The sequence below is a fragment of the Gorilla gorilla genome, chromosome 18 (assembly GCF_029281585.2).
Source record: "Gorilla gorilla gorilla isolate KB3781 chromosome 18, NHGRI_mGorGor1-v2.1_pri, whole genome shotgun sequence".
NCBI lineage: Eukaryota > Metazoa > Chordata > Mammalia > Primates > Hominidae > Gorilla > Gorilla gorilla.
In genome coordinates this window covers 104,969,235-104,996,901 of record NC_073242.2, presented here as the reverse complement: position 1 = coordinate 104,996,901, position 27,667 = coordinate 104,969,235, and the positions used below count along the sequence as shown (strand labels likewise).

The 27,667-nt window shown below is 42.9% G+C and overlaps 1 protein-coding gene across 1 annotated transcript in view; it reads left to right on the top strand.

The window, feature by feature from the left end:
* Positions 1 to 27,667, top strand: part of GLG1 (golgi glycoprotein 1) — a 152,868-nt gene that overhangs the window by 113,162 nt on the left and 12,039 nt on the right. The window contains exons 8-19 of the mRNA XM_031002968.3: positions 509 to 723; positions 5,802 to 5,923; positions 8,569 to 8,670; positions 11,300 to 11,453; positions 14,147 to 14,284; positions 17,047 to 17,133; positions 19,272 to 19,334; positions 20,407 to 20,520; positions 21,567 to 21,655; positions 22,579 to 22,696; positions 23,797 to 23,889; positions 25,836 to 25,973. Coding sequence (XP_030858828.1) covers positions 509 to 723; positions 5,802 to 5,923; positions 8,569 to 8,670; positions 11,300 to 11,453; positions 14,147 to 14,284; positions 17,047 to 17,133; positions 19,272 to 19,334; positions 20,407 to 20,520; positions 21,567 to 21,655; positions 22,579 to 22,696; positions 23,797 to 23,889; positions 25,836 to 25,973 — 1,433 coding nt within the window. The remainder of the gene's footprint in view (positions 1 to 508; positions 724 to 5,801; positions 5,924 to 8,568; positions 8,671 to 11,299; positions 11,454 to 14,146; positions 14,285 to 17,046; positions 17,134 to 19,271; positions 19,335 to 20,406; positions 20,521 to 21,566; positions 21,656 to 22,578; positions 22,697 to 23,796; positions 23,890 to 25,835; positions 25,974 to 27,667) is intronic.

The window sequence follows — 27,667 nt, the reverse complement described above, 5'->3', positions numbered from 1 at the left end:
GGAGCTTGCAGTGAGCCGAGATCGCGCCACTGCACTCCAGCCTGGGTGACACAGTGAGACTCTGTCCCCAAAAAAAAAAAAAAAAAAGTTTTCCCCATTGGCATTTACAGCTCAAAGAAGTTGGGGGAGCTTATAGTGAATATCTTAAATGTAGTCTTTTCCAAAAGCTTTAATTGTGTAGGCCAGTGGAGATTGTTCTTTGGCTTTCATTTTTACCCTAATAGTTATCTTATTGATAAGATTTCCATGGGCAAAGCATTTGCATTATTAGTGCAGTAGTATAAAACCTGTTTCATGCAGAACAGTGACAGGAGAAGCCTGAATATCTGGAGTCTAAGCCTATTTTATGCTGCTAAAGCTTTTGCTAATTCGAAACTTTTCAGATGTTAGCATGTCTGATAGGTATATTGTATTACAGATAGAAATATGTACTTTTAATAGGTGGTGATTTCTGATGCTAATACATAGCATCACCCTTCGTAATGTTATGACTTACATCCTAACTTAGGGCGACAAGTCAGCAGTGAGTGCCAGGGGGAGATGTTGGATTACCGACGCATGTTGATGGAAGACTTTTCTCTGAGCCCTGAGATCATCCTAAGCTGTCGGGGGGAGATTGAACACCATTGTTCTGGATTACATCGAAAAGGGCGGACCCTACACTGTCTGATGAAAGTAGTTCGAGGGGAGAAGGGGAACCTTGGAATGAACTGCCAGCAGGCGGTAAGGAGACATTGCTATTGCCATTTTGAATGTCACATTTATCAGCTGAAGAGCCTCTTCCTGATGCTGTCCCACCTTGCTTTATATGGATCATCTGTGGTATCACATTGAACATTAGGTACTAATGATCAGAGACTGAACGTTGCTTCTTCAGGCATATCTTAGTAAGAATGTGACATTTGCTACAGAGCAAAAGTTTGAGCTCATAATCAATAAAAAGAATTGTCTTCTTAGATAGATAGAATGCATTATTTGCTAGAGTTCCTAAAGAAAGTGCAGCTTGCTAGACTGGATTTCCTAAACTCAGAATCAAGGCAAACCAGGTTCCAGTCAATGACGACAGGCCCTCTACCAAGAGAGAATTTGCCTGTTGTAATAGATTTGATTGAGTTGAGGCTGAAAAAGAGTTGATATGAATTGAAATTTTTTCTAAGTTTCTAAATTTTTTCTGTTACTAATTTACCGCATGGCATGAATTCCTGGCCTGAAGGATCAAGAGAGCATGTCATTTTTGAAATCACACTATCTTTTCTTCATATACTAGGGCAACTATGCATGGAAGAGCCATTTTCTTTTTAATTTAATTTAATGTTAAGTTCCAGGATACATGTGCAGGTTTGTTACATGGGTAAACGTGTGCCATGGTGGGAGTCCTTTTTCTATCACTAAACCTCACAGTTAGCATACTTTGCTTGGGGAGATAAAGTTCTTCTTGATCTAGCGTTTATAAACAGTTGAATAACTGTAGGTCAGGTACAAAACACAAGTTAATGTATTAGAGATTTAGTACATCCCTTTCATTCCTGTTGTCCATGTTGATTACTTTTTACTGGATAGGAGTCTTAGAGCAACTTAACATACCATGTGCACCAGTGTGCCCTGTGCAGTGAACTTTCCTTTAGGGAGCACAAGAGATAGTTTCGCTTTATATCCTAGAATAGTAGAAACTTGAGGCTCTCCTCCCTCAGTGTAACTTTAGAAAGCCACAATCAGTCTATTATTTTATAGTTGGCATTTTTATTAAAAACTGGATATCAACTCGAATTTTATTTTCCTGATAATCGTGTAAAATCAGATTTTTACAGTCTGAAACAAAACTTTGCAGTCTGAAACACAACAGTTTTATAGAATTTGGATGTGGAGTAAAATTATATCTTAGCTTTAGTTACTCACCTTGACCCAGAGTAGACACCAGTGCATGTGTGCACGTGTGTCTGTGTGTGTGTGTGTGTGCGCACGCATGCGTGTCTATGCATCCCATGGTGGGAAAACAGACAAATGTAACTTCTTTAAAATACCAACCTGGGCAGGAGGGAAGGCTTCTGGAATCTGCTGTTTGATTTTGCCACAGTGTTGTTTCTAAGGTGCAGTTGTTGCTGGTGACTTCCTTGGGGAACCTCTGTGCCAGTGTGGGTCCTGGGACCCAGACCAAAAATGAATCAGGAGACAGCCTATATTTGCACTTCATCCTTAAAGCAGCACAGAAAGGTTGTTGTGGCAGGGGTTAGGAATGAACCTACCTTTTTTTTTTTGAGACAGAGTCTCACTCTTGTTGCCCAGGCTGGAGTGTAATGGCTCAATCTCTGCTCATTGCAGCATCCACCTCCCGGGTTCAAATGATTCTCCTGCCTCAACCTCCTGAGTAGCTGGGATTACAGTTGCCCACCACCACACCCAGCTAATTTTTGTATTTTTAGTAGAGATGGGGTTTCATCATGTTGGCTAGGCTGGTCTCAAACTCTGGACCTCAGGTGATCTTCCCGCCTCAGCCTCCCAAAGTGCTGGGATTACAGGTGTAAGCCACCATGCCCGGCCTAAACCTGTCTTTCTACTGAGGCTACACTTGTAGTAAGGGATACAGAAAAAAGAAAATAGACTGATTTGACTTTATTTCGAGGCACCTAATTCACACCCAGGGCTTTTTAAAATGTAGCTTGTTGAAAGAACTAGTGACTCAGCTTGAAAGATACATAAGTACTTCCCACATCACCCTTTGTGTCCAGAAGAAAAGTACTTTCCAAATGTAGAGTGGCTTCAAGTAGTGAAACATATGGTTTTGCCCATATTAAATTTAGCCAAGTGGGGCTGGGCATGGTGGCTCACACCTATAATCCCAGAACTTTGGGAGGCCAAGGCAGGCAGATCACTTGAGGTCAGGAGTTCATGACCAGCCTGGCCAACATGGTGAAACCCAGTCTCTATGAAAAATACGAAATTAGCCGGGCGTGGTGGCACGCACCTGTAGTCCCAGCTACTTGGGAGGCTGAGGTAGGAGAATCACTTGAACCTGGGAAGCAGAGGTTGCAGTAAGCTGAGATCACACTACTGCACTCCAGCCTGGGCAATAGAGCAAGACTCCACCTCAAAAAATAAAAAATGAAAACATTAAAATAAAATTAAAAAAAAATTTAGCCAAGTAGGAAAGAAGCGCTTTATTTTTATTTTTATGGACCCAGGGTTTTTAGCTTTTGCCCACAAAAATTGAAGGCCTAAATGATCCAAAGGGAGAAAAATGTCCTTAGTGTTCTACTACAGTAGCCATCCCCAGTCAAATTGACGAATGTTTTAAAGTAATTCATTTTGGGGGAGTTTATTTTTATTTCTTTTTTGTTGTTTTGTTTTTTAAGTGATGGGGTCTCGCCGTGTTGCCCAGGCTGTTCTCAAACTACTGGGCTCAAGCAGTCTGCCCGTTTTGGCCTCCCAAACTGCTGGGATTACAGGCATGAGCCACTGTTCCTGGCCCCTTTTTTCTTTCTTTTTCAAATTTTTCTTCCTAATACAGCAGACTTCCATACCTGTCTGTGGTTGACCATTAGTTTTCCCTGTTCTCTGCTTGGTGATTGATTTAGTGATTTCTCAACAGGTAGTAAGCTGTAAAGCGTAAGGATAATTATCATCTTGTTGAGTACTTACTCTCCCAAATGCACCATAATCATGAACTGTGAAATTCTCTTCGTTCATGGCTGAGTAAGCGTGGGCCCAGGCTCTCCTAGGCCAAAGATAACTGCCAGTCTTATTCTCTAGTCATCTCTCTGAAGCATTTTCCCAGGTTTTCCTAAGCATGCCAGGGGCTGGAATAGGTGTATAATCATGTAGCAATTCACATTTTCAGTGTTTATTTCCCACGCTACTGTCACTAAATTCCAGAGTGGCAATGATCCCTGGAGCTGTTAGCCCACTAGGCTCTAGAGGGCATTCATTTTCGCCTGTAAATACTTGCAGTCTAGTGCATGTATTGTTTCTTGACGTTTGCCTGTCAGTCATGGATATTTAACTGATAGAGTTCTTGCAGAGACTTGCAGACTCCCATGTTGCTTCCAACTTTTCTCAGAAAAAGATGTAAATGCTTTGGTCTTTGTCAACAAATGTCATAAGTAACATTGGTAATCATTCGATAGTAATTTTCCCACCAGCTAACCACAGCATTTTGTAGGTTTCCCAAATTGCCACCAACAATTTTTGGTATAAATAACTTCTATCCTAGAATATTGGAAATCTTTCATGTTTCTCTCTTCTGGATTACCAGCTTCTTTCAGGATAATAGAAGTTTGTGGTTTTTTCCTTTATTTCCTTTTGATTATGGTTCTCTGATAAATTTGTGATCTAACCTATGATCCCACAGGTGCTCCAGTGAAGGCCCTGTGGGATCATAGGTTAGATGTATAAGGATCAGAGGACAAATCAGTGACACAACAGGGTTCCAGTTTTTTAACTTGGCAAAAGGGAATGCAAACCAGTAAGGATTATGGTTTTCAAATTTGCTTTCTATTATTAAGGAGTTCTACCCCAGGTCTGGGTGTGGTGGCTTATGCCTGTAATCCCAGCACTTTGGGAGTTCGAGGTGGGCGGATCACTTGAGTTCAAGACCAGCCTGGCCAACGTGGCGAAACCTCATCCCCGCTAAAAATACAAAAGTTAGCCGGGAGTGGTGGCACATGCCCGTAGTCCCAGCTGCTTAGGAGGCTGAGGCAGGAGAATCACTTGAACCCGGGAAGTGGAGGTTGCAGTGAGCAGAGATCATGCCACTGCACTCCAGCCTGGGTGACAGAGCGAAACTCTGTCTCGGGGAGAAAAAAAAAAGATTTCTACCCCAAAACGCCATCTGCTACTTATCTGTAGTAATAATCATCTTTCATGTCTATAAAATGCTTTGCAGTTTACCTAATATTCTCCCATATATTATTATTTCTTACAATTTTCTGCAGTTAAAGAAACTAAAACTTAGAGGTAATCAATTTGTCCATGTTCTCAAAGCTAATCTGTCAGAGCCAGAACTATTAATAGAACTCAGTTCTTTTGATTTTAATTTAGAGCTTTTTCATCTATGCCCCAAGTGCTTTAAAGGCAGGAAAAAAAATGTGAAGTACCTATTCTCCTGTCTTTCCTTTGTTCCATGACAAGATGGAAAAGTAAATGATAAAGAATATAGTCTCATTTCCAGCTGCATAATGACAAGTATTTTTCTATGTACTTAGAATGAGCAAGCTCTGGTTTACCTCTTGGTTATAGAAAAATAGTTGAGGAAAATGGGAAATTATAAATACCGTAATCCTGTTTTTTGTAATTGATATTTCTGCAAGTTAAATGAAATTGCACATCTGCTTTTAATAAAGCACAGCACACTTGACTTAATACCAGTGTCTTTGCAGCAAAATTCAAATTCTAGATTCTTAGGACCCAATTAGGTCTCTTAAGTGAAAATGTTCTTTATTTACTCTTTTCCACTTAAATCTGGCTTTGCTGGGTGCACCAGGTTTAGTAATCTGATTAACAAGTAGGCAGATAAAAGCAAAGAGGCAGCCTTCATATTCATGTTGTAAAGACCTCCAGGGATTACTGAGAACATAGATAAGCAGTCCCCATCAGTGACTCAAACAGAAAAACCTGCAGTCAAGGTAGAGAAACCAGTTGGAAAAGTATTTGGCAAATGCTCTTGAGCTTGGCTAGTGACAACTGTAGACAACTTTATTGGAGTACATTGTGGTAAATAGGACTGAGCAACTGAATGTATGAAGACACTGCTCTTACCTAGCACCTAAGTGACTTTCTTTCTTCCTTCTTAATTTATTTTAATTCAGCTTCAAACACTGATTCAGGAGACTGACCCTGGTGCAGATTACCGCATTGATCGAGCTTTGAATGAAGCTTGTGAATCTGTAATCCAGACAGCCTGCAAACATATAAGATCTGGAGACCCGATGTAAGTTATCTTCTCCATGGTATTTATCCATATTGTATTTCATTTGGCAGCACAGGGAACATTCCTTCAAATGACTTTTGGGTGGTTTGACATCTTAACTGAAATTTTGTTGAACAAGTTGAATATACACCAACTTTTATTAAAACTAGTATTGGAATTAAAACCTAGGATCTGCCTCATCCATGATATAGAGACACCTAGACCCAATATTGTGATGGTGTTTACGGACAATGACTGAGCATATATGGACCTATATATTAGGTTACTGAATAATTTTATATCACGATCAAATTAAAATGAAAGAGAGAAACACTGAGGATAGGTGGTACATACTTTGGCACTCTGTACTTTTCATCCTAGTTGTATATTGACTCATTGTATACATTGACTACCTGGTAATCATCAGAAAATACTTGAAACAGAAAATAGAAATAGAAAACAAAATGTGGTAGTTGAAGGGAGTAGTAATGGACAAAATGAATACTAAAGTTGCAACCAAGATCTAGAAAAGCTGAATAAATGCTATATTAAAGTATTCTCATTCTTTAGTTTTATTTTTTATGATGTAAAAACAGCTCTTAAACCATGGCCGGATGCAGTAGCTCATGCCTGTAATTGTAGTGCTTTGGGAGGCCGAGGTGAGAGGATCACTTGAAGCTACGAGTTTGAAACAAGCCTGGGCAATATAGCAAGGCAACATAAAAGTTTTTAAAATCAGCTGGCGTGGTGGTGCATGCCTGTAGTCCCATCTCCTTGGGAGGTTGATGTGGGAAGATTGCTTGAGCCCAGGAGTTCAAGGTTACAGTGAGTTATGATCATACCACTGCACTCCAGCCCAGATGACAGAGCAAAACCCTGTCTCAAAAAACCAAACCAAGCCAGGCGTGGTGGCTCACACCTGTAATCCCAGCACCTTGGGAGGCTGAGGCTGGCAGATCACGTGAGGTCCAGAGTTCGAGATGAGCCTCTAACCAACATGGAGAAACCCCGTCTCTACTAAAAATACAATTTATTTTTATTTTTATTTTAGACAGAATCTTGCTCTGTAGCCCAGGCTGGAGTGCAGTGGCGCAATCTCGCTTAGTGCTGCCTCCGCCTCCCGGATCCCAGTTCAAGCAATTCTTCTGGCTCAGCCTCCCGAGTAGCTGGGATTGCAGGCACATGACACCATGCCCAGCTAATTTTTGTGTTTTTAGTAGAGACAGGGTTTTACCATGTTGGTTAGGCTGGTCTTGAACTCCTGACCTCATGACCCACCCGCCTCGGCCTCCCAAAGTGTTGGGATTACAGGTGTGAGCCACCACGCCTGGCCAAAAATACAAAATTAGTGGGGTGTTGGTGGCGCATACCTGTAATCCCAGTTACTTGGGAGGCTGAGGCAGGTGAAGCCAAGATCGTGCCATTGCATTCCAGCCTGGGCAACGAGGAAAACTCGATCTCAAAAAAAAAACAAAAACAAAAACAAAAAAAACCAGTTACAAGTAAGAGCAGCTTTCCCATTCTGCAAAAATCTTTATAGCCTGCAGTATAGTCCATGTTTATCTCATGCTGCTATGCAAGAACTCCTGCTGTTCATGCTGTGCTAGAGAATTAGAAAATCATATTCTTCCTCAAAGCTTTCTGTGTGGTTAAACTAATTAAGAATATTTACAGTGTAAAAATAACCACATCAAGCAAAGAGGGGGCAGGGGAGAGGGAAGAAGGAAGAACTGCTACAGATGAAAATACATTTAAGATACTTATCAGTTAACCTTTTCTGGATCCTGATTTGAACAAACTTGTAAAAAAAAAAAGATAATTGAAAGTATCTGGGCCGGGCACGGTGGCTTACGCCTGTAATCCCAGCACTTTGGGAGGCCGAGGCGGGCAGATCACGAGGTCAGGAGATCGAGACCATCCTGGCTAACACAGTGAAACCCCATCTCTACTAAAAATACAAAAAAATTAGCCGGGCGTGGTGGTGGGTGCCTGTAGTCCCAGCTACTTGGGAGGCTGAGGCAGGAGAATGGTGTGAACCTGGGAGGCGGAGCTTGCGTGAGCCAAGATTGCGCCACTGCACTCCAGCCTGGGCGACAGAGCGAGACTCCATCTCAAAAAAAAAAAAAAGAAAAGAAAAGAAAGGAAAATATTTGAAAACTAACAGGGTATTACATGATAGTAAAGCTTTTAAAATAATTGCTTAGTGGTGTGATAATGGTATTAAGTCCTTATATTTTAAAGAAACATGCTGAAATATTTACAAATGAAATGATGGAGTATCTGGGATTTTGCTTTAAAATATCAGCAAAGAGGCCTAGAGTTAAAACAGACTTGGCCATAGATTGATAAAGTTATGGGGAGGGAAGGTGGCTGTTACATTATTCTCTACTTCTTTGTGTGTTGGAAAGTTTTCATAACCAGTTAAAAATACAGCAGCTGCACACTGCCCTTGTGCATGCATAGTCTTCAGTGCTGAGTGGCTCTGAAGTTGATCGAAGGTATAACCACTGTCAGGTTCAGTTAATTTGAGTGATTCTCAGAAAAATAAATCTGATTGCCCTAAGAAAATAACTAAAAGCCGCCTTCTACAGACCAGGGAAATATTATATTGACATAGAGTTCTGAACACTTCTCTCTTGTTACAATTTTACACATTTTATGGCTAGGATCTTGTCGTGCCTGATGGAACATTTATACACAGAGAAGATGGTAGAAGACTGTGAACACCGTCTCTTAGAGCTGCAGTATTTCATCTCCCGGGATTGGAAGTGAGTATTTTGAAGCCAAAGTAAATGTATTGCCTCAGCCTCTTCTCCTGTGTAGTCATAATTACTTGTATTTATTAAAATAATCAGTAGGAAACTCTTTTTGTTCGGTTCTGGGACAGCTAACACACTCCAATCCCCTGAAAAACTATTCTTTATCACTTTCAGAACATTATCTAAAAGCAGAGTCAGCCCACTACCAGCCTGTACCACACATCCTTGTTCACCACGACTTTGGAAGTCAGGGTCAAAATGTTTCTAATACTACAAAGATCTGTCTAGTAAGAAGTATGGCACCTGTGGGGGTGGCAAAAGCGCCTTCAGATATGTCTCTAAGAAGATAATAGTGCAGTTGTATTTTTATTGATTTGCAGTGGATATGGTAATTGGCTTTTATTTATTTATTGAGAGTTACTGAATTAAGTCTGTCTTAAGGGGTTTTTGTCAATAAGTGACAACTTGATTCTCTGATTTCCCTCTCATTCTGTTAACAAAAAGCGGCGGGGGTGGGAGGATGAACTAGGAGAAGGATCCGTATTACAGCCAGAATCATTGAGTTCATTGGCTGTCATTCCCCTCCTCTTTCCGCATCTTGCTTTCTCTCCCCACCTCCAAAGCAGCCAGTGCTGGATCCGACTGCTTCTCTAGCTTTTCAAGTTCAGTGGCTTCTCCATTCGGTTGTTAAGCCACCATGGTGTGGTAGTTAATTTTTTTTGGTGATTAATATATATTTTGGCCAGGCACAGTGGCTCACACATATAATCCCAGCAGTTCGGGAGGCCTAGGCAGGAGGATAGCTTGAGGCCAGGAGTTTAAGGCCAGCCTGGTCAACATAGCAAGACCTTGTCTCTTTAAAAACTAAAAAAAAATCAGCCAGGTATGGTAGCGTGCACCTGTAGTCCTAGCTACTTGAGAGGCTGAAGCAGGAGATTCACTTGAACCGGGCGCGGTGGCTCACGCCTGTAATCCCAGCACTTTGGGAGTCCGAGGTGGGAGGATAACAAGGGCAGGAGTTCGAGACCATCCTGGCTAACACGGTGAAACCCCATCTCTACTAAAAATACAAAAAAAATTAGCCAGGCGTAGGTGGTGCATGCCTGTAGTCCCAGCTATTCGGGAGGCTGAGGCAGGAGAATGGCGTAAAACCCGGGAGTCAGAGGTTGCAGTGAGCCGATATCGCGCCACTGCCCTCCAGCCTGGGAGACAGAGCGAGACTCCGTCTCAAAAGAAAAAGGAGATTCACTTGAGCCCAGGAGCTGTAGGTTACAATGAGCTGTGATCATGCCACTGCATGTTAACAGTGAGACCCTATCTCAAAAAACGTGTGTGTGTGCATGTGTTTTGCCCACACACTTTTTCTAGAAAGAGGTTACTTAAAGATTCAATATATTCTTATTTCTATTCCTTCAGATTAGCTCTGGAAAGGACTACAGAAAGCTGGGCTGTAATTTCCCTTTGCTTACTCAGGCCATCTCAACCTAAATAGTCTACTGAGTGTATTGCCTTAATCAAAATCACGTTTTCTCCTCTTTAATTCCTTCCCCCATAATAAAAAAAGTGCTGCATAGTTACTCATTAAATATTAGTTCTTAATAGTTACTCATTAACTATTAGCTTTTTTCTCCCATTAACTAGCCATCTACCAAAGTTGACAATATAATATGGACAGAATTAAGCATGCCCTGGTCTGATTTGGAGAAGAAGCAGGCTCATTGTCTAATCCACTGTCTCCAGATTCAGAGTTAAATGTCAAGTCTCATAAATTGATAAGCACACTCAAGTGACCAAAAAGATAACCACCTTACCTGGCACAGGAAGAAGAGAGAAAATTGAATAGGAGACTATTTATCTTGCCATTTCCTGATCTTACTGAATCTAATACATTACATAGGATTGAACTTCATTCCTACTTAGAAAAAGGTATTTAGTAAAAAGTATTAAGTAAAAAGTTGTGAATTGCCTGGTGGTGGCTGCAACCCTAGTTTTCTGTTTTCACCCAGGGCATGTGAGTGCTAAGTCTATTAAAATGTTAGGTATCTAACAAAGCCAAGATATCTTTGAGAGAGACTTTAAATCTTCTGTAGAAGGTTAACAAACTTCTATAGAAGGTTATTCTCCTGCCTAGGCCTCCCACAGTGCTGACTACTGTGTGTTCATTAAGAACAGAATTCACGGCTGGGTGCGGTGCCTTATGCCTGTAATCCCAGCACTTTGAGAGGCCAAGGCAGGCTGATTGCTTGAGCTCAGGAGTTTGAGACCTGCCTGGACAATATGGTGAGACTCTGTCTCTACCAAAAATATCAAAAAAGAGCCTGGTGTGTGCCTGTTGCCTCAACTGCTTGGGAGGCTGAGGTGGGAGGATTGCCTTCAAGCCCCGGGGGACGGAGGTTCCAGTGAGCCAAGATAGCACCACTGCACTCCAGCCTGGGTGACAGATTGAGAGATCCCGTGTCAAAAAAAAAACAACAAAAGAACAAAATTCAGAAATATACTTTTACATATCTTCTGTCTCCACGCCCCTGGAAGTGATTATCAATGAGTATACAAGCAAACACCTCATAAAAACCCTGAGCCTGTGTTAGAAGGAAATGTCTATTAATTAGTGGTTATCTTCTAACTCTTAACCTTATAGGCTGGACCCTGTCCTGTACCGCAAGTGCCAGGGAGACGCTTCTCGTCTTTGCCACACCCACGGTTGGAATGAGACCAGTGAATTTATGCCTCAGGGAGCTGTGTTCTCTTGTTTATACAGACACGCCTACCGCACTGAGGAACAGGGAAGGAGGGTATGCAGTGAATATCGACTTCATTTCTTCTTATTGTCATTTGTTTTTTAAATTGTTTGCTGTATATTCTTCTGATTTCAGTCATCTTAGGAAAACTTTTTAGACTATTTTTTGGTGAGAAGATTGCTGCACTTCTAGAAACTTCTTCCTTCCATGAGTGCACTTAGAGTTGCCCTACCAGCTTCTATCATCTGATTTTATGTTTTTAACAAAGTGGGTGGGGGAAGATTTCCAGATTTTTTTTTTAATTCCCAAAATCTGAATCACAAATGGACAGTTAAATTCTGCTGTCCTAACTTTATTTAGGTTTAAGGATCCATTAGAAGCTTTTAGCCAGGCTACAAATGGATTTTAGGCTTCTCCTCTTGGCAGCTGAACACATTCGCATTGTCTGCCCATGGACTGGTTGGAGCAGAAACCTCCATACCTCAGTCTCTTGGTATTTGTCTGCCCCAACTGCTGCTTTTTGTTGGGATGTTTGTGTGTGCTGGGGTCTCGGCAGCATCAGTTGCTTCCCGGTGCGCACTGACATGCACTTGTTCTCCACGATGGCTTTCTCTACCTTCTGAGATGCTCCATTATCAGTCCTGCCTTTGTTCCGGAGAGTTGAGATGGTATCACTTCTCATCCATCCTTAGAAATACCCCTTCTGAGCTTAATGCAAAAGCCTGGCTATCTCAAATCCAGAATGAGGGGACTCAGAAGGAAATGGCATACATCAGTTGCTGCACCCTAACCCAGTGTTTATACTGCTGTGTGAGAAAACTTGGGAATTTTTTTTTTTTTTTTTTTTCTCCATATAATGAGCCTCTCATTAACCGTGAGGGCTCCCAAATCCCGGCATCTTTCTGGTCACTATAGTGACTAGGGGGTAGGAGGTTTCTTCTCTTTTAAATAAGAAAGAGTTGGAGTCTGTGGTGCTAGTTTTCTTTTCTTTTTTTTTTTTTTTAATTGAGGTGAAATTCACATAACATAAAGTTAACCTTTTTTTTTTTTTTTTTTTTTTTGACACAAAGCCTCACTCTTGAATGTGTCTCACTGCACACCAGGCTGGAGTGCAGTGGTGTGATCTTGGCTCACTGCAACCTCTTCCTCCTGGCTCAAGTGATTCTCCTGCCTCAGCCTCCCGAGTAGCTGGGATTACAGGTGCCTGCCGTCATGCCTGGCTTTTTTTTTTTTTTGGATTTTTAATAGAGACGGGGTTTCACCAGGTTGGCCAGGTTGGTCTTGAACTCCTGACCTCAGGTGATCCGCCCACCTGGGCCTCCCAAAGTGCTGGGATTAGAGATGTGAGCCACTGCGCCTGGCCAAAATAACCCTTTTTTTTTTTTTTGAGACGGAGTTTCACTCTTGTTGGCCCAGGCTGGAGTGCAATGGTGCGATCTCGGCTCACCACAATCTCCGCCTCCTGCCTCACCCTCCAGATTAGCTGGGATTACAGGCATGCGCCACTATGCCCGGCTAATTTTTGTATTTTTAGTAGAGATGGGGTTTCTCCATATTGGTCGGGCTGGTCTCGAACTCCAGACCTCAGGTGATCTGCCCGCCTCAGCCTCCCAAAGAGCTGGGATTACAGGTGTGAGCCACCGCTCCTGGTCTTAACCATTTTAAAGAGAAAAATTCAGTGACATTTAGTACATTTACAGTGTTGTGTGGTCATCATGTCTGTCTAGTTTCAAAACACTCCATGACTCCAAAAGGAAACCCTGTGTTCATTAAACAGTTACTTTCCATCCCTCCTGCCCCGGGTATGCTGGCTTTTTTTTCTTTTTTTGCAAGAGAGACTAACCGTATCTGTCAGTAACAGCTTTGTCATGGCCCTTGGAAAAATACTAGTTTTCACCTGCTTTACCCTCTGCTAATTCTTCATAGCTCATCTAGAAGAGTCCAGTCCTATCTCATAATGTTATATCTACATTTTCCTGCTTTTTCTGATTTAGGTCAATTTGAACTCATTTCTCCTGAGTCAAGTGTATATTATGCTCTCTTGAATTGGATCTGACCTTCTACATGGCGTTCATAGACTGACACATTAGTTTTGCTAAGCAAAACAACAAACACAAAACTTTCCAACTAACCTAGTCTGAATGAAGCCAGTTCACTTTTATCAGGATACTCTCATAAAAGAATGTTGTTTATATAGTATATTAGAAACTGCTGAATATGTATAATCGCATTGCTAAAGATATGGGCTTTTCGAAGCCTCTTGCACATTTTATTTATTTATTTATTTTTATTTTTTTTATTTTTTTTGAGATGGAGTTTCACTCTTGTTGCCCAGGCTGGAGTGCAATGGTGCAATCTCAGCTCACCACAATGTCCGCCTCCCGGGTTCAAGCGACTCTTCTCCCTCAGCCTCCCGAGTAGCTAGGATTACAGGCATGTGCCACCATGCCTGGCTAATTTTGTGTGTTTAGTAGAGACAGGGTTTCTCCATGTAGGTCAGGCTGGTCTCAAACTCCCGACCTCAGGTGATCCGCCCGCCTCGACCTCCCAAAGTGCTGGGATTACATGCGTGAGCCACCGCACCTGGCCGCAACATTTAATTTTTATTCTGGAAGATATTTGAGGTATAAAATTTGGGAGATAAAATACAGGGTTATTTGTTAGTTTCCTCATAGCAGGTTTATCTCATATCTTTGTGTTTTTGTTTTGTTACCTTTCAAGTATTTAGCTCATTTTTTCTCATGCAGCTCTCACGGGAGTGCCGAGCTGAAGTCCAAAGGATCCTACACCAGCGTGCCATGGATGTCAAGCTGGATCCTGCCCTCCAGGATAAGTGCCTGATTGATCTGGGAAAATGGTGCAGTGAGAAAACAGAGACTGGACAGGTAGGTGACATCGCTTTCTGTTTGTCTTACAATAATGATGATGTTAATGTTTAACATTTTATGCAGAGTACAAACACCATAAAATCCATCTCTCTTTACCTTACAGATGTGATTTGTTGTATTGTTCAATATTTTCTCTGGAAGAAATTCTCAGGAAAATTTTCTCTCTGGTCTTTGTATCAGGAATAGTTGGCAGCGAGTTTGTGTTTGCATTATGGTTATTGTATTTTGTAATTGATTATTTTCCCTCTTCCTGTTGCTTATTAAAACTTCTAGAGCCAATGGTATGGCCTGCGTCTTACAGGTATATAAGATTTCATGGTAGGCATTTTTGTAGAAAGCTTACTACTGGCTCCATTTCACATCCTCTTTCCTTTTTGTTTCTCATCTTTATTCATTTTACTCATTTTTAATTCATTTTCTCCATTAAGTCCTTTTGAGATAAGCAGGGTGTAAATCTGTGCATATGTGAGTACTGGTCTGCATGAATAGTGGGCATGCCCTAGAACAGTCCCAAAAAACATGTAGAAATGGAATTTTTTCTCACCTGGTTGACAAATTGAAGCTCAGAGAAGTTAAGTGTATACATTCCCTTACCTAAAATTCAGTTGGGTTCATTATATAGCCTCTCCATCTAGGAAGCAGAGGGAAGGAGCAGCCCCCAAGAATTCCCTGAGTGCTGTGATTGGCTCCTTAGGATTGTGTCCCAGTTTAAGGGAAAGAAGGAAAGATGCATGACTGCAGGTCATGTGGGAAGCTAGCTGTCTTCCATCTGAATGCAGGATACTCAGCAGTAGGAATACTGCATGTTTAAAGCCACATAAATACTCAAGGAGTGAACTCAGGTTTCTGGGTTCCATTTGTACCACTACAAAACCCCCTCTGGAAGTACAGTATGAAAAAGTCACAGGTACAGGAATTGGACATTTTAAAGGAGAAACGTGATTGCCTACTCAGGTCTGTTGAGCATAGGACTATCATGTTCAGCAGTCTGTTTCCTGAGCCTGCTACAGTTCTGTTGGGTATATTGTTAGAAAATGCTTATAGTTCAGCTTTCTGTTGCCTCTGTCCAATGAAACAAGGGATATGGTGATTTGGAATCCCAGAAAATAGTTTCCTTTAGAACCCCGAGTAAAGTAAACTTTAGAAAGCTGCACTACATTGCAGCCCGTCATGGAGAAGCTAAACTTAAGAATTCTTTTTTTTTTTTTATTTTGAGACAGTTTCGCTTTGTCACCCATGCTGGAGTGCAGTGGCACAATCTCGGCTCACTGCAACCTCTGCCTCCCGGGTTCAAGCAATTCTTGTACCCCAGACTCCTTAGTAACTGGGATCACAGGCACCTGCCACCACACCCACCTGATTTTTTGTATTTTAGTAGAGACAGGGTTTCACCATGTTACCCATGCTGGTCTCAAACTCCTGAGCTCAGGCAATCCACCTGTCTCGGCCTCCCAAAGTGCTAGGATTACAGGTGTGAGCCACTGAGACCAGCCAGGATTCTATTAATAGGATCTTTCTCTTAGCCGTTTATTTTACTCCCAAAAGTTTGGGGTATTTTCCTTTAGCTTTTTTATTTCTTCTTCTTCCATTCTGGCTGTTGTATAATTCCTACAACTCCTCTCTTCCCCTCACATTCTAATTCTGAAACAGAGAGATTCTTGCAGAATAGTAAGTTAAACTTGATCCTTTAACAGAGCACTTTGCTAAGAAATAGCTGTTGATATGTTTTGTGAAAGTGAGCTGATATTATACTTGAAACCTCTAAACCTGTAAACCTCTAGAAGGAATAGTAATAGACTAATGCTACAGATAGCTCCAGCTCGGTTGCCAAAGCCCACACAAGATAGCTTTTAAGTACCCAAACCCTAGTGTGTTCACTTGTTTTTCTTCAGAGGACCCTTTTGATGTATACTGGAGTTAGAATCCCAGATCTGACTTGCAGGAGCTATCAGTTGTATCCTGTGTTCCAGACCCCTGGTTCCCAATTACTTTGCCAATAAAGAGTCTTAAAATAATCTGTGCTCTTCACTGTGAATTTGTCTGATGATCATTATTAAAGTGCATATTTAAAATGAGAGGTGACAAATTATCAAAGCACAGATTGAAAATAGAATCAAGGCCTGATAAGGTTTTTAGACTTTGAGGACACTTGAAGATTGATTCTCCTTGCACTTGTAGATTTGGTCTTCTGAGGGATTTGCACAGCTCTTTTTTTTTTTTTTTTTTTTTTTTTTGAGATGGAGTTTCACTCTTGTTGCCCAGGCTGCAGTGCAGTGGCACGATCCTGGCTTACTGCAGCCTCCCCCTCCTGGGTTCAAGCAATTCTCCTGCCTTAGCCTCCTGAGTTGCTGGGATTACAGGCACCCACCACCACACCCGGGTAATTTTTGTATTTTTAGTAGGGATGGGGTTTCACTGTGTTGGCCAGGCTGGTCTCGAACTCCTGACCCCAGGTGATCTTCCCACTTCAGCCTCCCAAAGTGCTGGGATCAAAGGTGTGAGCCATCGTGCCCAGCCTTTGCATGGCTCTTGTGCCCACTTGGCCCTCATAACCAACCTGCTACATGAAGTAATTATCTTTTCAACAATCTTAGTCTGGGGAATTAAACAAAGCTTTTGTGTCCTGTTCGGTGAGGTAATTTTAAAAAGAAGAGAAAGGAGGACCACTGAAAAGGGAAGTGTCATGACGCTGATATCTCCCCTTCCCTTGTTCATGTATGTGACTGATAAATGCCAGTGGCTTGCCTTTATATTTGCAGGAGCTGGAGTGCCTCCAGGACCATCTGGATGACTTGGTGGTGGAGTGTAGAGATATAGTTGGCAACCTCACTGAGTTAGAATCAGAGGTAAGTGGTATGCAGCTTACTCATTGGAGGAGAGTGGCTGCCAGCATCCTGGCCTTTTGTGTTCGATTCTACTGTTTCTAGACTCCTGAGAGTGCGGATTTTCTGTCAATGAAAAGAAACCTGATCAAATTTTCCATATTTGCTTTATAAAGAAGTATATTGTGTTGCTTTGTGAGCTCCTTCCCTCATTTCTCTAGAACAACACTCTATACAGCCCTTTGGTTTTCTTCATAAATTAGATTTATCATAGTCATTAGCCTTGCCTCTGTTTCTCCCTTAAGATAGCAGCTGTACAGCCGGGAGCGGTGGCTCACGCCTTGAATCCCAGCACTTTGAGAGGCCGAGGCAGGCGGATCTCGAGGTCAGGAGTTCGAGACCAGCTTGCCAAACATAGTGAAACCCCATCTCTACTAAAAATACAAAAATTAGCTGGGTGTGGTGAAACACGCCTGTAGTGCCACGTACTTGGGAGGCTGAGGCAGGAGAATCACTTGAACCCGGGAGGCGGAGGTTGCAGTAAGCCTAGATTGCGCCACTGTACTCCAGCCTGGGCAACAGAGTGGGAGACTGTGTTTAAAAAAAAAAAAAAATAGCAGCAGTACTTCACATCACAGTCACATTCAAGAGCAATCTACACATTCCCATTCTCTCATCCCTCGCTTTTTTAGTTAGGTCATTTGGTAGTGTTTGTGTGTTTCAGAACATAAAAGCTGAGGACTTCCAGCTAAGCATGGAAGATTGAATACGTATGTTTATCCCTGTTCCATCCTGAAACCCACTAAAATATTTTAAAAATGGGATTAGAGGCCAGGTGCAGTGGCTCACACCTGTAATCCCAGCACTTTGGGAGCCCGAAGCGGGCGGATCACAAGGTCAGGAGATCGAGACCATCCTGGCTAACATGGTGAAACCCCGTCTGTACTAAAAATACAAAAAAATTAGTCAGGTGTGGTGGCGGGTGCCTGTAGTCCCAGCTACTCGGGAGGCTGAGGCAGGAGAATGGCGTGAACCCGGGAGGCGGAGCTTCCAGCGAGCTGAGATCACGCCACTGCACTCCAGCCCGAGCAACAGAGCGAGACTCTGTCTCAAAAAAAAAAAAAAAAAAAAAAAGTCAAGACCATCCTGGCCAACATGGTGAAACCCCATTTCTACTAAAAATACAAAAATTAGCTGGGCGTGGTAAAACATGCCTGTAGTGCCAGGTACTTGGGAGGCTGAGGCAGGAGGATCACTTGAACCCGGGAGGCAGAGGTTGCAGTGAGCCGAGATTGCACCATTGCACTCCCGCCTGGGCCACAGAGCCAGGCTCCGTCTCAATAAAAAGAAAAAAAAAAGGGGGGGGGATTAGAAACCCTCATAAAGCACTGGGATGTTATTTAGAAATACAGAGGAGGGCAGCTAAACATGTTAAAGTTATTTTGTGGGGCCAGAAATCAGAGAAGTGGGGAACTACCATTTTGTCTTAAACCTTTTAGTACTCTATTTGAATTGTCATAATGTAAAATTACATTTCTCAACCAGTTCTTTTTTGCTTTCTAGTTTTCGGAAGTTCGTTGCCTTCTCTCATTTTGTCGTCATCTCTCACATTATCATTGTCATCATGGACTTATGAGAACAGTCTGGGTGTATAGCTCTTTAAAGGAAGGTGTTTTTTCAGGAGCTAGTGTTGCACGGGTTTCTCTGTTTGAAGGCATTATTAGTATGTGTTCCCCAGTAACAGTGGTTTGGCATCTGCTTTGAGGGCAGTGCTCTGGCTTATGAGCTTATAAACTGAAGATGGATATCAGTTACCCCTGTTTTCATTTTGAACTACTTAGCATTTTGGGAAAATCTGCAAAGGCTTTGCATACTCTAATGTTATTGCTACATGTGTTTTTACCTCACTTTTCTTAATTCTGCCTTCTCATTTGTTCAGGCCGAAAAGGAATATGTCTTTAAAAATTTGCCTTTCAAAGTATAACGGAGGAGCAGTTCTAGATTTATTCTGGGGCTATCTACTTCAAATACTAGAATCGTTTCCAAAAGTATGTATTAGATTATTTGCCCATCAGATATTACTGATTCAGAAAGAGAAACTGCTCCTCCTCCACCCTGGCTCTTTCTAAAGCAGAAGTATTAATATATTTAATCTTCTACAGGATATTCAAATAGAAGCCTTGCTGATGAGAGCCTGTGAGCCCATAATTCAGAACTTCTGCCACGTAAGTGATGTCTGGAGGAGCAAGGGTTAAAAACAGAAACAAATTGACAGGGACTCTCCCCTGAGTATCTCAGACTCACCTCTGTCTGCAGCATGTATTACTCTTGAGTGTTAGCCAGCTTTGACAAGTTAAAATTAAAAATGTAAACAGGCCGGGTGTGGTGACCAATACCTGTAATCCCAGCACTTTGAAGCCAAGGAGGAGCACTTGAGCCCAGGATTTCAAGACCAGCCTGGGCAACATGGCAAAACTCTGTCTCTACAAAAAATAGAAAAAATTAGCCAGGCGTGGTGGTACACACCTGTAGTTCCAGTTACCTAGGGGGCAGAGGTGGGAGGATCACTTGAGCTCAGGAGGTCGAGGCTGCAGTGAGCCATGATTGTGCCACTGCACTCCAGCCTAAGCAACGGAGTGAGACCCTGTCTAAAAAAGAAAAAAGAAAAAGTAAACAAGATCAAGAGAGAGAGATGCTACCATCCTGGAACCTGTGTTTGATTAGCTTTTGTAGGTAAAAACAGGTATGTGGCCAGCAGCAGTTACTGAGTTGCCCTTTTTAAGAAGAGATGGAACAGGGAAACCCCCATTAGTATGCAGGGTTGATTCCAGTACATCAGCCTAGGAATTGTTAGCATCTGCCCAGGAATTGTTAGCAGTAATAGTGGCTCCTTCTTCCAACTGTCTCCTAGTACCTCAATATTGAGTGAATTCTGACTATTTCATATTCATTTACTGAACTATTTAAATTGTGGGAGTGAAACATACCCAGGAACCTTTAGGATCTGACAGTTGGGAGGCTATGTTAGATATTATCCCAAAAGCCAGCTGCTTTTCGGAAAGTGAAAAAAAAAAGCATATATCTTGTCTCATACGGAACACAGTGCTGTGTTAGTTTTATGCCACTGAATGTATACCATTGTGATTCTTCAGGCTTATTTTGATTACAATTTATGGTGTGTCTTTTTTTTGTGAGGGCTTCTAGAACCAACCTTGCTTGCATTTGTTTCGGACTGGGCTACAAGTTTTGTTCATTAATTGTTACCAATGAAGTGTAAATGCATGCTGTCTTCCCCAGGATGTGGCAGATAACCAGATAGACTCTGGGGACCTGATGGAGTGTCTGATACAGAACAAACACCAGAAGGACATGAACGAGAAGTGTGCCATCGGAGTCACCCACTTCCAGCTGGTCAGTGACACCTGGCTGCCAATATCCCATCATAGCTGCCTGGATGTTGACTGAATCCTTTCCTTTTTTGGAACATCAGAGCACCTCTGATGTTCTGTTAAAAGTCATTTTTTTCCAGCCAGGCGCGGTGGCTCACACCTGTAATCCCAGCACTTTGGGAGGCCGAGGTGGGTGGATCACTTGAGGCCAGGAGTTCAAGACCAACCTGAGCAACATGGTGAAACTCCGTCTCTACTGAAAATACAAAATTAGCCAGGCATGGTGGCACACACCTGTAATCCCAGCTGTTTCAAAGGCTGAGGCAGGAGAATTGCTTGAACCTGGGAGGCGGAGGTTGTAGTGAGCCGAGATCGCCACTGCACTCCAGCCTGGGCAACACAGCAAGATTCCATCTCAACAGCAACAACAAAAAAATCATTTTTTCCAGCCGGGCATGGTGGCTTATGCCTGTAATTCCAGCACTTTGGGAGGCTGCAGCAGGCTGATCACCTGAGGTCAGGAACTCGAGACCAGCCTGGCTAACATGGTGAAACCCTGTCTCTACAAAAAATACAAAATTAGCCGGGCGTGATGGCGGGTGCCTGTAATCCCAGCTACTCGGGAGACTGAGGCAGGAGAATCACTTGAACCCGGGAGGCAGAGGTTGCAGTGAGCCGAGATCGCACAACTGCACTCCAGCCTGGATGACGAGAGAGGCTCTGTCTAAAAAAAAAAAAAAGATTTTCAAATATATGTCCTATTTTTATTTAGGATGGATGGATGGATGGATGGATGGAAGGAAGGAGGGAGGGAAGGAAGGAAAGGAAGGAGGGAGGGAAGGAAGGAAGGAAGGAAAGGAAGGAAGGAGGGAGGGAAGGAAGGAAGGAAGCCTGCCTGTTGTAGGGGGAGTACTGGAGAGATGAGCAGGTCGTGATGTCTCAGGTGTGGGTCAAGCCATGCAGGGTCTTGTAAACAGGCTTGTGAGAGCTATATGAAAAAGTGCGCCCTACCACTACTGACCACAAGTTGCCACAAAACTTCTGACTTTCTTTCTCTTTACCTTTCAGGTGCAGATGAAGGATTTTCGGTTTTCTTACAAGTTTAAAATGGCCTGCAAGGAGGACGTGTTGAAGCTTTGCCCAAACATAAAAAAGAAGTATGTAGCTTGTAGTTGTTTCATTCCACTTTCCCGAAGTCCCTCTTAGCTCCGGAATGAGTATGCGAGATGTCAGGCAGCCCTCCTGCTGCCTGGTGGGGTTAGCCCTGGAGGCCTCCCGCATCTCTCCTTTGATTAGCGTGGCAAACACTCGGACTGTCTGGACAGAGCATCTGGCGATGGTAGTTCTCACATGGAGGTCCCATAGGCTAAAGGAGCGTTTTTAATTCTTCCAGGTCAGGCCATCTAACTGACGAAGTAGGGCTGGATTGTGTACTTAGAGAAGCAGGGTGCAGTGTGAGTGAAAGAGGCGAACTGACCTCTTCCCTGCGTCTTCCCGTTATGTCATCTCATCTAAGATGCAGCAGTTTTTGTATTGGATTAGATATTTAGTGAAGAAACAGAATCTTTATTCATTTAAGAATTAAGTCTTATTGAGGAAACTGATGAGCTTTTTCAGCGTGACCGTCCAAATTCTTCCATGTTGCTCTTTGAAAGGACCATTTCTAGAACACTTGCCCTCATACAAACCAAATTCCCAATTTGCTCAAGTTTCTCTACCTTTCAGGAGGGAGTTTCACAGTAGGTCAAAAGTACAGTCCTAGAGTTAAGAGCAGCATTCCTCTGTGGTCACATGTTTTTAACACAGATGTTGAACTGTCGTTGCACGCATGTGCCCTGTGTGGCTTCCCCTTCTGTCAGGAATGTAGTCAGCGTTCATGCTGCTGCCTGCCTTTCATGACACCCACAATCAAATTGCAGCTTTTAGCACCCTGAAAAAAAATACAGTGAGCCTTACAGGAAAGACATTCCCCCAAAGGGCATCTTGAATTCTTAATGGTGTGACCCCCCCAAGCCCAGCTCTCAGGCCATCTGCCCTTGTGTGGCCCCAGCCAGCCTCAGGCTTCTCCTTTCGTCTGCAGGGTGGACGTGGTGATCTGCCTGAGCACGACCGTGCGCAATGACACTCTGCAGGAAGCCAAGGAGCACAGGGTGTCCCTGAAGTGCCGCAGGCAGCTCCGCGTGGAGGAGCTGGAGATGGTAATGCCTCCCAGCCTCTGCTCCCAGAAACCACAGTGGGCCAGGGCTTGGAAAGCTGGGGAGAGGCTAGGGCAAGGGGGAGGCATTTTATCCACTACTGTGATGGTTAAGACTTGAAGTCCTGTGCAAAAGTTTTACCATACGACCATTAGCTTCCTGTGTCATTCTTTTGATTTTGAATGATAAAACCTTTCTTCCCACATATAACTGGAAGTCCAGCTGTAAGACAGGCTCTAACTAAGCATGTGATCCAATCACTGGATCAGTAATGTCCTCAGGGGCTGGGTGCAGTGGCTCATGCAGGTAATCCCAGCACTTTGGGAGGCCGAGGCAGGTGGATCGCTTGAGGTCAGGAGTTCAAAACCAGCCTGGCCAACGTGATGAAACCCTGCCTGTACTAAAAGAGACTTAGGCCAGCGAGGTGGCTCATGCCTGTAATTCCAGCACTTTGGGAGGCCAATGCGGTCAAATCACTTGAGGTCTGTAATTCAAAATTCAAGACCAGCCTGGCCAACATGGCGACACCCCATCTCTACTAAAAATACAAAATTTAGCCAGCTGTGGTGGCACATACCTGTAATCCCAGCTACTTGAGAGACTGAGGCAGGAGAATCACTTGAACCGGGAGATGGAGTTTGCAGTGAGCCGAGATGGTGCCACTGTACTCCAGCCTGGGTGACAGAGCGAGACTCTGTCTCAAAAAAAAAAAAAAAAAAAAAAAAGACATTTCAAGCTGGAAGATTTGGTTCCCTAACTTTGAGCCTAGCTCTTTCATTAAAGTAATAATAAAAGTAGAACTCTACATTTATATAATGGTTTTGACTTTCCAAAGTGACTTTCACATCTCAGCAGTCCTGTGAAGGACTAAATAAGGTGTTTCAGGGTAGACTTGGCATTGTGTTTTGCAAAGAAGGTCCAAGGCCATGCAGCTATTTGGTGACAGAATTGAAAGTAAAGCCTGATTCTCTTGCTGCAAGGCGACTTTGCTATGTAGAAGCCAGGGTCACTAGACAAGATGCAGTCAACAAATAAGTCTGCAGAACATATGACATCTCCAGCCTAAACCAAGCTCGCCTTTCCATGCTGGCTCCCTCCTGCAGACGGAGGACATCCGCTTGGAGCCAGATCTGTATGAAGCCTGCAAGAGTGACATCAGAAACTACTGTTCCGCTGTGCAATATGGCAACGCTCAGGTAACTTTTTGCTTTTCTTTTGTAATTGTAAAAGTAATGTGAAGGTAATATTTAATGTTTTCTCAAAAGCTAGTGCCCATAAGAAGGTAACATTTTAGTCATGAATTTTTTGCTGGTGAGACAGGACCCATCTCATCCCTTCCAACCTAATCATCCCTTCTTAAACTACATCAGGCTGCGTTTCCCTGGGTTCTTCACCTGCACTCCTCTCTAACTCATTTTCTTCCCTCTTTCAGGTTACCTCGTCCTTCCCTATCTTGTCTGCCTAGTAAGCTCCTAATGATCCTTCAGATGCCTCCTCCTCTGTAGCATTCTCAATGCTCTGCACCTCCAAAATTAACCGTTACTTCACTGTGTTCCCATTGCACAGAAGTTCTTAACTAGACGTCACATCAGAATCACCTAGGACACTTTTTTTTAATAGACAGAAACAGGACCCTATCCAGAATTGCCAGGAGTGAAGTACATACAAACAAGTGATTTTTAAAAAAAATGTTCTCGTTACTACTTGGCTACCTCTTCTAGTTAAGGGCATTGCCATGGGGCTTCAGCCTTTGAGATAATTACTTCATTGTCCTCTTGTATCAGACTGTTGCTGATGCAAAGTCTGATGTCAATATAAGTCTCATTGCTTTGTAGTTAATCTGTTTCTGATAGGTTTTAGAGTCTTCTCTTTGTCTGTAATGATCTGTAGTTTCAGTGTGATGTGGTTAGGTATGGTTTTTGTTTTGTGCGTGTTTCCGGTTGGCTCTTTCAGTCTCACAGTCTATGTCTTCCTTCAGTTCTGGGACATTCTCAGTCATTGCTCTTTCACATACTGCTTTCCCTTTCCTTGCTTCTGGAACTCCTGTTAGGCAATTGGAGCATCTGAGTCCGTCTTCCATGTCTCTTTAACTTTTTCTTTGGTACTTTTCATTTCTTTGTACTACATTTTAGGTAACTCCTCAGTTCTCTTTCCCAGCATATAATTTATTCTTCAGCTTTGTCCATTCTGCTCTAGGAGACCACCAATCAAGTTTTGTTTTTCATTTCCTAGCTTTCTCATTGCTTCTTTTCATAACTACCTATTCTTGATTCTTATTTACTGTTGTCTTCTGTGTTGTTCTGAGGATTTTAAGTATATTTTAAAATTCTGTTTTGATTGCTCTATTACCCCTTTCCCTCAGTTTTTGACTCCTTGGTTCATTTTATTTATCATCTTTCTTATGATATTAGTGTTCCTCAACTAGTTAGTGATTCTTGGCCATGCCTTGAGGATTTCCCGGAAGTCTTATGGCTTCCTGCGATAGCCCCAGCTGCTGCACCTTCCCATCTGCTTTCCTTCTTTCTTTTCATGATATCTGAAGGTTTAGGGAAGGGAAGATTTCAGGATATACTTAATTCACTACCTTAAAATTCATTTCATGACACTTTATGCTTTTGTATTTTGAGTGATAACTCATCTTTTTTTAATCATAGTTACTTGTTTACATAAGTTTGCCATGTGTAGCTGTGAATTTATCAGGCTGAGAATTGGGTCTGATTCATATCTAGCATCCAGTAGTCTTTCTAAGGTGGTAAACAGTGGGTTGAATTGAACCTCCTGGTTTGTGCCCACTTAGTCGGAGCTGTTGCTCTGGGAAAATGCAGAGAGCCTATCTCCAAAATGAATGTGGACAAGGAGCAGCTCTGGAAGGCAAAAGAAACCAGAAATCGTGGGTGTGTTTCTTTTCCATTAGACTGGAGCACAGCCTGCCAGTCATCCTGAGTTTTTATCTAGCTGGGTTTGCTGTCAGCTGTAAGGTTGTAAATCCTTATCTTTGGTAAGGAAATCCTGATTCCTATTGCCTGGGAATGAGAAATGGATAAAGAAATGGGAGGCACAGTGGAGCTGAATGTTTCAATCAGAACACATGGATGAGCAGTCTCTGACATCTCTCAACTTGACTATAACTCTTTTGCCATAGATTATCGAATGTCTGAAAGAAAACAAGAAGCAGCTAAGCACCCGCTGCCACCAAAAAGTATTTAAGCTGCAGGAGACAGAAATGATGGACCCAGAGCTAGACTACACCCTCATGAGGGTCTGCAAGCAGATGATAAAGGTGAGAAGCCGACACCAAAGGCCGAGCACGGATGAACAACAAAACAACAAAGCACAAACAATGGCAGCGACTTCCTCAGGCTCAGCTTTCTCAAAGTGTGGTCCCTAGACGAGCAGCAGCAGCAGCACCCCTTGGGAGCCTGCGGGTTCCTGGGCCCCCCTCCAGATCTGCTGAATCAGAAACTCTGGGAGTAGAGCACGAAGCCTGCCTTAACGGCCTCCCTAGGGGGTTCTGATGCAGGCTCAAGTTTGGAAACCACAGAGCTGGGATAACTGACCTCACTTTGACCTGAGGCACAAGTAAATGGATGTGCAATAAATAAATGATTGGTTTTGAGGATGATTAATAGTAGCTATACTGAGAAAGTCACCATCTAATGTCCTGATCATCCATCTGGCACATTCAGAAGATTTTTCTGTTCTACAGGTTGTTTTGCTTCATTCCCTCCTCCAGCAGATATTCCCTTGCAGCAGGGCTGACCTGAGTACCTAGATGTCAGTTCCTTGATCTCGCCACACATACATTAAACTCAAGGTTCAGCAGGGTGTGGTGGCTCACGCCTGTAATCCCAGCACTTTCAGAGGCCAAGGCGGGAGGATCACCTGAGGTCAGGAGTTCGAGACCAGCCTGGCCAACATGGTAAAACCCCGTCTCTACTAAAAATACAAAAATTAGCCGGGTGTGGTGGCACATGCCTGTAGTCCCAGCTACTCAGGAGGCTGAGGCAGGAGAATCGCTCCTGGGAGGCGCAGGCTGCAGTGAGCCGAGATCATGCCACTGCACTCCAGCCTGAGCAACAGAGCAAGACTCTGTCTCAAAAAAGAAAAAAAAAAATTTTTTTTTAAACTTAAACTAAAGGTTCTAGCTCCTTTATTTCAGCTTTCCTTTAAAGTAAAATGCTACTTTTTACACTATCAAATAAATTCCAGAGAGAATTTTGAAAGTTACAATGTAAGTCTTTTTAACTGGCCTGATGAAATTGAGTCATATGTAAAAATGGAAATGTCAGGCTCTGATGTGAGAGAGCTTTGGAAAATTTTCTAAAAGTCAGTGAGCAATCCATGTCTCCATAACCAGATGTCAGCAGATTATAATCACACTCTTTAGAGAACTAGAAACAGAACTAGGAAGAGAGGCTCAATGCTCAAGTGTCTCAACCAGAGTTTATCAGACACTGTGACACTTGAAGACTTGCGGATTAGCAGAACGGATAGGGAGTTTATTACTAGTCCACAGCTGATCCCTGACTTAAAGGACAGCAGTAAGTGTACAGGACCCTAGCCCTTTACTGCTTGGTAGGATTATAGCCCTTTAGTTAAGATGAACCAAATGGGTCCTTACCCCACATCCTTGTTCACATTGGTTAGTGGAGAATTCCTAGGTTTCCCCACTAGAGTTGGGTAGGTAGGGCTTGAGGGCTGTACAGCCGCTTGGTAGAGTGTTACATTCATGCTTAAACAATAAGTAAGTTCCTCAGATGCCATTGAACTTAACATCACCCTCTAGATAGGGAACCAATCCTGTGTAAGAACCAGTGAGGCAGAAGAAAGAAATGTGAGAAATAGTAGAGAATAAGAAAGGGGAAGTTGGGGTGGGGTGCTCGTTCAGGCCTACCTGCTCCTCTTGTACCACGTGATGCCTTCAGGCTGCTGCTTTCATCAGCTTTCGGATAGATGTTAAGGGTGACCACAGGC